This window comes from Rhododendron vialii, chromosome 3a (genome assembly GCF_030253575.1).
Source record: "Rhododendron vialii isolate Sample 1 chromosome 3a, ASM3025357v1".
Lineage (NCBI taxonomy): Eukaryota > Viridiplantae > Streptophyta > Magnoliopsida > Ericales > Ericaceae > Rhododendron > Rhododendron vialii.
Window position 1 is genome coordinate 32,530,387 of NC_080559.1, and position 10,302 is coordinate 32,540,688.

Sequence of the window (10,302 nt, forward strand, 5' to 3'; positions counted from 1 at the left end):
TTCTCGCGAGTACCCTTAAAATCACGTTCTGAACACATTGAGCGGCTCAGATCATCGAACTTCGATCGGAAAAAGGGAGAAAAAGGGAAGCCCTTACCTTAACAAGGTAAGGGCGCCCTTACCTGAAGGGGACTGTATATATATATACGGGACGGTTCAAGGGACACCCAAAAAAACACCTAAAAAAACACCCCAAATCTCAAACTCATAGTTCCCGATCAAATTTTTATGATCCGAACCGTTCAATGTGTGCAGAATGTGATTTTAAGGGTGCCCGCAAGAAATTAACAAAAAAAATGATCGGGAAAGGCTTGATTTGAGCAGTTTTTATTTGAACCGTTCAATAAAAACTTGTTCGAAATTCTTCGGATCAAGCCCTTCCGGTCATTTTTTTTGCTGATTTATCACGGGTACCCTTAAAATCACGTTCTGATCACATTGAGCGGCTCAGATCATCAAACTTTGATCGGGAACTATGAGGTGTTTTTTTAGGTGTTTTTTTGGGTGTCCCCGGAACCGCCCCGATATATATATATATATTTTAAATAACTGAATTTTCAGATCAACTTACGCATACCTTGACAAATTTCAAAACTCTAAAGCTAACGACTGAACAAACGATAACATAGTATTGTATTCTCTGGAAAACTTGAGAATAATGGCAAATTTGTATGTCCGAGTATTCAATGATGTGGGTCACGTCCAAGGGTAAGAGGGCCAGACATCTCTGCTGCCATTGATTTATGGACCACAACCAAATTGTCCGGACCTGGAGACCCTACCAAGCAGGGGTGCTTGGCAGGGGTGCCGAGCACATTTCGGCCGTCCAAAAGTGATTTGGACGGTCCAGATGTAAAGATATCGAACGGATTTTAAAAAAAAAAAGGAAAAGAAAAAAGATATTTCGATCCGGGCCATTAATTCCGAGATGAACGACCGGATTAACCGCTCGACACCCGCTCGGCAGGATCCCCGGGTTCTGTCCATATTCATTGGATCACCAACCAAGTCTGATGTTGGCCCCAAAAAGATTCTATTTAAGAAAATTGGGGGCAAAACCGTCTTTTCATCTCCAATTAACATTCCCTTAATCATTAGCAACAGGGTGTCACATGCACTGTATCTTCCCCAGTCTAATGTTTATTCACTCAATCATATCTTCACCAGACATAATCGCAGGCCACACATGAGAGAGAGAGAGAACTGGTAAGCAAATTCAACTCATTTCCTCAATAGGAGTACTATTATTTAGTCCTCGTCACAATCACAAAAAGAATTTTTCTGTGTCCGGATTTACAGAGTCACATGCAGCTCAGGGTGACATGCTTATGACTGATGACTACAAATGAATGAATTCAAACCTCCCTCCCTATTATATACCCAGAAAAGAATTTTCTCCCTCCTATCTACAAACCACCACATCTACCCAGCAAAAAGAACCCAAAAAACTGGAAAATACATATGTGGAGTTTGTATACATCCAATGGTGAAGTCCCTTGTCTTTCCTGAATATTATCTGGATACACTTTTGACATGGGTAGGGATCCGAGTCTTGATAGGTTTCAGCTTCAAGCCCATGCTTTCTGGAGAGAGAAGCTCGGGGGATATGCACGACGGGCTGAGGGGACTCCTTGGGCTGCCGCTGAACTGGGACGGCCTGTATAATCCGTAACCCATGAGGAAATACTCCATTGGTACCAACATCGCATGTGGTTGCTCTTCTGTTACCACCGATCCACAGGCCTGGACCTGCACAAACCCATACGCTCGCATAAAAACACACCATTTCTCTCAAGTACATTTGTTACATCAAGAGAGGCTTTAGAAGTGGCAGTCATAATACAGACCAGGGACTGAATCCCGACTGAGGGGCCACGGGGAAGGGGATAGCTACCCAGTAATGCAGCCCACCACGATGGACAAAAGCTAAATCTACCACTCAATACTAACATAAAAAGTGAAACCGTGTCGTACTTATTTTCTGTTGGGTGTGAGCCACGTAATCTGTGGGCTCCTATATAAGTAATGTTCTGTAAAAACTAGGATTGGGGTGTCCATCATAAACTACTGGGATTCAAACATGTATGAGAACTAGGATATCTATGGTTGGGACACAAGGCATATTGGTGTTGAACCGCAGAAATCTCTAAGCAATTTTCCACCTTTGGAGCGTTCATGCTTGTGATTACGTTTCTGTTAGCATTCGCGGATCGTGCATTAATCCCTACAATTTTGTATTTCAAACAGCTGAGAAATAATCCATATCATGATATAACAATTAAAAGTTGAACTTTTTAAATAAAGATATAGATATCTATATCTACAATATAGCTCGCATTCCTATGAGTGTGGAAAATATACCAGATTAGCCGATTTGAATTAGAATTGTCAAGTCATCCAATAGATATTTTAGAAATCTCTATGCAATTTTCCTCCTTTGGTGTGCGCAGCCTCTACATTATAGATATTTTCTGTTCGTCTTACATTAATATTATGAGATATGAATCATATGATGCATCACATACCTCAACTAAGGCACTGTATCTTCTATCCAGTTTTGATGTCATGTGGACAGCCTCTGAATGGAAAGGAGAGTTCTCCCCGACAAATATAAGGGTCCGACATTTAAGTGTCTTCAACCCGCTGGTAATGTCAGGTCTACTGCTAGTTGGCAAATAAAGGTAGAGAAGTTTGTTTAGTTATCAATAGCGAAAGGAATGAACTCATTGAGAAAGTGAGCCAAACATTCGACCAGGTGATTACCTTTCAATCGCTTGAAGAAACCGCAAAACATTTATGCTCTGTCTCTCATCCAGTAACTGAAGATGAAAAAAAGAATCATATTAATCAAAACAATGTCACACTCTGGCCGACTCCAGCACGACTTCATTGAATAGATGAAGCACTAACTCTTCTGCATGCTTGAACAATGTCTGATTCCGGAACTTCCGCACTACCACGAACTTCCTGTATATTTTAATGAATCTCATCAGAACCGCCTAACATGAATTAAAAAGCAGGGGCAGAAACGAATTAAGGGAACGCTGGTAGACTGTAAAAACTATGAGTCTAGATCACCTTGCTGAAATACCGGTGAAGCAACAACTCCTTCATCAAACCACACATGCCATAAAAATACAGCAAATTTGACATCACCTACAGAGGAGATGGAAATTTGATTTAGTATGGAGACTAATTTCTTTTATAATGTACAGATGGAAGAGAGGCAGGAGAAACACCTTATTACACAACCATTCTGTCCAAGAGGCAGTCTTGCATAAAGGGGATATAAGTATCAAACCTAGAACCCGCTCCCTATATTTCATCTGTAAGGCAAATCGTAAAAAATTTTAATGACCTAAAACCATTAAAAACTTGAAGAAATCAGAATATCAAATAGGAAACATACAGCAAATAGAGTGAGAACATAAGCACCCGCTGTGACCCCCATGCACATCACTGCGCCAAGCCTGAACAAGTCATATCCATGTCATCAGACATCAAGTTATCGAATTTTCCACACAAACAAAAATATCGTTACGAGTGCTATGCAGAAAGAAAGAAACCAAATAGCAAATAAGCTCAGAAAAGAGTCTCTACAATATCCTACCAGAAAAAACACAAGCAAAAAAATATAACTAAAGTTCTGTTCTTGAAAGAGATTAATAAATAAAGTTAGAACTTTGGTCCACGGTGTTTTGTTTGGTGCACGGCTCAAGGCAAAATTCTTACAATCGATAATCTGATTCGTAGACGGAGAATAATTGTTAACTGGTGCTGTATGTGTAAAAGGGATGCAGAATCGGTGAATCACCTCCTCATCCATTGTTTGGTGGCATGGGAACTTTGGTCCACGGTGTTATCTTGGTTTGGGTTACAATGGGTTATGTCAAGAAATGTTTTGGAGCTTTTAATAGCTTGGAGGGGTGCTAGAGTGGGCAAGCAGAGAAAGCGCGTATGGGCTATGATCCCTCTTTGTTTGATGTGGACTATTATTTGGCGTGAGAGGAATTCGAGATGCTTCAAAGGGGTCGAGAAGCCTTTATTTAAAATTAAAAGTTTTGTGGTTAGTAGTTTGTATAGTTGGGACAAGGGAGATTATAATCCCTCCCTTGATCATTTTCTAGAGTGGTTTGAGTTGTTCTTTTCGACTGGTGGTGTATAGGGCCTTTTTGTCTTGATGGCCTTTTTTTGTATACGGGTGGCATTCCCTTAATGCCTTCTTTAATATAAATATTTACTTATCAAAAATAAATAAATAAATAAAATTAGAACAAGAAACTTCAAAAGACAAAAGTAATAGCAACTTAGCAGTGTAGTATTAGTACCTAAAATAGTTGAGAACCTCGATAATTTGATCCGCTAAGTCATCAACAGATGGCACAGGGTCATCGGGACAAAGTGCTGCTGCTCCTAACTGCAAGAACTCTTGTGGAAAGGCCCCAAATGAATTACGTGAACAATAGCATTCAGTAGAAAGGACAAAAGTAAAGTTCAAAACAAGCCATTCATGAAACAAGAATGACAGAACCACTCTAATGCGGACAAGTCAGCAGCCACAGACCTCGTGCCCAGGAGGACTGATGTGGTAAATGCAGAAGTTGTGGAGCAGCAAAGAAGCTGCTTCTGGACAAAAGAACAATCCTTGGAAACATGACATATCTGCTCAAAAAGTTACAAAATCAGGCGATGAACGGTAAACAAGGAAACAAAGGTTCCAAAACACGTCGATACAGCAAAAAGAGAATAATTAAGTTTAAAATGAAAGACATGAGGGACAAATCTCTCACGATTTAGAGCTAAATCAGGATATGTAAGCAGTGCGGGCTTGTCTTGGTCTCCGTACACAATAACAGACACAGAACCTTGGCCAGTTCTTACAGTGTGTTCCTGCATTAAAATTGAAAGTGTTGTTGGGTTGAAAACAAGTTGTCATGGCAACAGGATAAAAAATAAAACAAGCATGAACCAATACGGGAACCCCAACTTCAAGAAACCATAAAAGAAATTGTATCTTAGATAAGAACACCCTTAGTAGGAGCAATAACAATTTTCATATCTTAGACCCTTCAAGTACATCCAAAACCTGAGAATTTTCCCAGCTAATTTCATTCCAGAAAAGCTTGCCACCTATACTGACCCTTTTGGGGACAGATTGTTATGCCACGCCAACATACCATACAGTTGTATAATAAGAAGATAAAACAAAGAAAAACTTCTTGCTTACAATCATTGAATACTCAACAAAGCAAATGAGCCTATACAGGAAGAGCATGGACTCCAATAAAATAAAAAAGACAATCACAGATGAACTAATTAACTATTGATTGCAACTACTAACCAAATACTCGAATAAAACAAATAGCAAGATAAAGTAACAGCCACGCTGTCCCCGTCATGAATATAGAAATAACATCTCTGTATGATTGAGATTTGTTACCAATAACAATAAGGAATCAAAAGAAACAACAAAAGATAGTGAGAAAAAAAATAATAGGAAGGAACAATGTCGGCCTTAACAAATCCATCATCAATTATACCCTATTTGGTTGACAAGAAACAAGAGTTGGATGAGGACTTCATTTTAAAACCACAAAAATTACAACGCTAACCCTTGTCATTTATCCAAGCTAAGCTTACTTTTCTTCATTTAACAAAGAATACAACATTTCCATTTTCCGATTTCGTATTCCAATTTTATCCCACTTTTTTCTTCTTCTTTGGTTTTTAGGTTTCTCAGCAATTGACCAATTAACAGCATATTCTGACAAAGAAAGAGGATACTCTGACAAAGAAAGAGGACTGCTTAAGGCAATTAATCGGTAACGTTCGCAATAAGAGGCAAGAAAGCAAACCGAGCTTTGAAAGCACATGAGAGGTATACTTTTCAAAACCTATAATCACAAGTACCAAAACAACCAATCATGAAAGGTAAAACAGACAACAGATCTACATCACAAACTAATCAAACTTCCAATCTTTCCATTTCTGAAGAAAACTCCAAAAATCGATGGACCAAAACAACCAATCGTGAAAGCAATTCAAACCTTCCGTTTAGACTCTGAGAATGGAAAACTAAGAAAAATAAACCATTTCAAGAAAATTAAATATACCGATATTCAACCAACCCAAACAGCATTCAAAAATGCCGTCTTGAAATATCCGAAAATGGGAGTAAATTTTTGCAAGGAAGTAATTTCTTGTGAAATCTCCGGTCCTGGCGTGGACGACCTCCCTTCGACCAGACCGGGAAAAGAATTAGTTGAGGTGTGCGTGAGCACACACCTGACCGGAAAAGAAAAAGAAAAAGAAAAAGGGAGTAAATCACCCAAAAAAACACAAGGAACAGGTTCGTAACTTTACTAATCATAACAGTTGTCTTGTCAAATACGAACCTCAAAATACGTACATATATGTTCAATAATTTCTTCCAACATTACCAGAAAATAAAACACACCGACAACCAAGAAACTCACAAGAATCCAATAATGCAGTCTTGAAATATTCGAAAATGTGAGCAAATCACCAAAAAAAAACCGAACAAGTTCGTACTTTACAATCAAAACATCTATCTTGACAAAATACAAACATAAAAAAACATGTATATACGTATTCAAAAATCTAACCTTTCCGCCGAGATAGATGGTTTCCATATCAACAGAAATGGAGTCGTTTGAATCTGCCATGGCCGACGGTCCTCCGTCCGTTAACGGAAAGACCTTCTCTCTCTCTAAAACTACTCTCTCTCCTCTCTCCCTCTTTCTCTCTCTCTATCTTTATCCTGTCCGGTTTATAGAGAGAGACTCGATGGCTTATATACGAAGCGATTCTCCCTCTAATTTTCTCTCTCTAATTTCTCTCTGTATTCCATACCCGATAAGGCTAAATTTCACTTTTATTCCCTCGACTATCGAATTGCTTCCTACATCATCCTTAATCTATAAATTATAGCTATTGAGTCCTTAAACTTCCTAAAGTAATAATCCTTATGTCCCAAAAAGACTGTTCGGTCTGCTTAATGAAGAATTTAGAAAATAATATTTTTGTCAAAAATATATTATTTTTCTCGCATTATTAGATGTCAATTAATTCTTTCTATTTTATGCAAAAATGTGGAGTTTTTTTTTTTTTTTTGGCAAAAGTTTGTTATTTTTAAATTCTTATTTTGTTAAACGGACAATATCTTTGGAATGGATGGACAATATCATTCTACCACCACACACCTACATTTGCAATAAGGGTGGAACTTGCACACACTACACCTAGTGTATGTGGGCCCTATCCTTATTGTGAGTGGGGGTGTGTAAATAGGTGTGAATGGGGATGGTGTTAGAATTATTGGCATCTAATTAGTCTAGTTTTTGGATTCTCAATTCTATTTATCAAACGAATGCGACTATTTCGCTCATGTGGTCGACATTGAGGCTCAATATCATCATTTGATCTTTTAGTCAATGAGAAAAAAATTATGCCAAATATGAGAGGCATATAGCAGGTTTATATATAGATAAAAAAAAATCATGCAAAAATGTATAATTTTCCATTTTATAATAGGATTAATAATATTTTTCCTTAAATAAAAGAAAAAGGTAGTTGAGAGAACATTGGTCCTAGAAAAAAATATGGACATCTAATCAACAGGTGTTCACGATTAAGAATAATAATTTTTTCTTTGGTGTTTACAGAAATCAGCGGCTGTCGTCCAATTTCCAGTAAATAAACAGATGGAAAACTCAAAATTAGACTAAGCAATTGTCAATTTTTGCAATAATTGACAGACTAGGGATGAGATAAAGAAACGTTGAATAGTTGAGGGGACAAAAGTGCAATTTAGCCCTCCCAAAGTAACCTGCGGTTAACCTCCACCGACGCAATTATCTCTCTCTCCTTTCCGTACTAACTGGATTTAACCCGAGACAGGTCCAACATATAACCATGGTTAAATCCGACAGCTTGGCAATTCCAACTTTGCCCCGCAATCATTTAATCGCGATATCTGCGCGATAAAAAGTCGAGGGCGACGTCGTTTCGGTTCTGATTTTCAGATTTTCCCCTTTGCTTTTTCGCGTTTTGTGCCGAGATTATCGTAATATAGTCACGGTCAATTCCTTTTGCCATTTTTTACGGTTTGTCTCACTTGTGGGACTTGGGAAAAGTATCAGGTGCTCCCGGCACCACTTGTCACCTATCTACTCCGTTCGGTTTGGATTTTAAGGGAGATTTTAAAATGTAATAAATGGAGATCGATAGATAGAGAAAATTTATTGGGAACCTTGCGCAAGAATTTTGAATACCTCAAACGAACAAATCCAATTTTGAATACCCTAAACGAACTAGCCCTAGTGTATGCGCTACACCTCGTAGAATTTGGCAATTAAATTTCCTATCGAGAGCCTCTAACTGCACAGATTCTATGCACGTATTACCCCGTGGGAGCTGTTATAAATTTTGCACAAATGATCTGAACCGTTCATTAAATGCAAAACATTCAATAGAATAAATTGTTCTATTTAGTGGAAGGATTAATATTTTTTTTGTGAATCTAAAGAAACGCGATTTGACTTTATTATGAATCGACAGATGCATAATGTATCGTGCGCTCCATAAATTAGGTTGGTACTTTATATATTTTCATATTTGAAGAAGACTTTTCACCTCTCAAATCTAGCGTGTATCTTAAATTTAGCTTTTATTTAATATGCCAAAAAATTAGGAAATTAATATAAGTACTTCAAAAATTAATGAAAGCACTCCAAATCAACGTAATTTCAAAGCTATTTTTCTTTGTTTTTTAAAGTGCCTCCATTAATTTTTAAAGTGTCAATATCATTTTTCAAAAAATATTGATCTGAATAACAAATGAAGTGGTGATGTTTACTAGACAATTTCCCTAGCTAAAAACTCTTCCACCAAGAGTCCTTGTCATTGGATGCTCTTTCATGTACAGCTGGCATTTGTGTTGATTATTTATTTTATTTTGGTGGGTATGTAATAGAAGGAGTACTATTTTAGTTGTGGTGCTGCCTTAGAAGCTAAAGAAGCAATGAGTTCATTAGTCGTGAATCTACTTTACTCAATGATGGATCATGAGCTGCCAAAAAATAGTTAGGTTTATAGTAGTCCCATCCGTACATTTTAAGTATTGACTACGGTGATCACGAGCTTACAAAAAATTGTTGGTTTATAGTACTCCCCTCCGTCCATTTTGAAAGTATTGACTACGGTGGTTCTGTAGTGTTATTTTCAATTGTCTATATTTCTCGATATATATTGTTAAAAATACGCAATAGGGATATTATTTGATATATCTTAATTATTTCTATAAGACAGTGATTTTGAAAACAAAAAACATAATATACGTCGAGAGATATAAGCCACTGAAAATGACACACAGAATCATAATAGACACTTGAAAAGGAAGTATGTGTTTTTCTACCTACGGAAGCAATTGAAAAATGGGTCAAGCACCCAACGAGCAATGCAACTAGCACATCTATAAAACACAACTCCAAGCAAAATTACATTTTGATGATTTTCAAGCACATTGGTCTACTTGCATTGAATAACTAGAGTTGTGTTTATAGACTTTTTGATATGGTAAGAAGAAAAATAAGATAGGTAAATTACACCAAATGCCCCATTAATTTCCTGGGAATACAAGTAGTATCCTTCCGGTTTTTATATATACATCGACTGCCCTTTCAAACCGACAAAAATATTAAAAATTTGTTTAGTGTGTATATTTCGTGCTTGCGTAGTTTACGCTTTCATATCATAGAAATAAAATATTTGTGTGTGAAGCCAATAAAATATTTTGAAGAGCACACGGGCTAATGATACTTTAACATTTGAGACTCAAAAGTAATTTGTTTTTTTTTTTTTTACTTAATCTTTCTCTCTAAAACCTTCACTTTCAATGGCCAATTCATAATGTGGAGAGGAAGACGGATCCACAACAAATCATTTTCCGTGTGTGTGGTTTACCCAGTTAAAATGCAATTTTCGGTTGTGAAATCAATGAACTAATATGAGAAATACACGAGCCAAAGATACACTATATATAGTTGCTTAATATTTTTGACACAAAAAAATTCTTTGACTGAATATTTATGTTCAAAACCTTTGCTCTTGGTGGCGGATTCGTATTTACTACAGGTGTGTTTCACTAACTAAATTAGTACTTTTAAAAAAAATTAAATGTGATGTATTATGAAAGAGTGACTTGTCTTGTAAAATATAAAATAAGTACTTAAAAAATAAAAACCTAAGCGGAATGGATTGGTGGGTTAATTCAAATTAAAC

At 36.9% G+C, this 10,302-nt stretch overlaps 1 protein-coding gene across 2 annotated transcripts; it reads right to left on the reverse strand.

Annotated features, from left to right (window-relative positions):
• Nucleotides 1–1,224: 1,224 nt before the first annotated feature.
• LOC131320088 (protein NDL1-like) lies at nucleotides 1,225–6,804 on the reverse strand. Of its 2 annotated transcripts, XM_058350668.1 has the most exons (11): nucleotides 6,627–6,804; nucleotides 4,791–4,890; nucleotides 4,565–4,662; nucleotides 4,329–4,417; nucleotides 3,410–3,470; nucleotides 3,240–3,326; nucleotides 3,079–3,156; nucleotides 2,911–2,967; nucleotides 2,764–2,819; nucleotides 2,526–2,661; nucleotides 1,225–1,749 (listed from the first exon to the last, which is right to left on the reverse strand). In XM_058350668.1, exons 1-11 carry the CDS (start codon nucleotides 6,684–6,686, stop codon nucleotides 1,513–1,515), a joined length of 1,059 nt encoding a protein of 352 aa, XP_058206651.1. In that variant the 5' UTR covers nucleotides 6,687–6,804; the 3' UTR covers nucleotides 1,225–1,512. The 2 variants fall into 2 exon arrangements, with proteins under 2 accessions (XP_058206651.1, XP_058206652.1); XM_058350669.1 differs by lacking the exon at nucleotides 6,627–6,804 and having other exon boundaries at nucleotides 4,329–4,428; nucleotides 4,791–4,896.
• Between the last annotated feature and the right edge of the window lie 3,498 nt (nucleotides 6,805–10,302).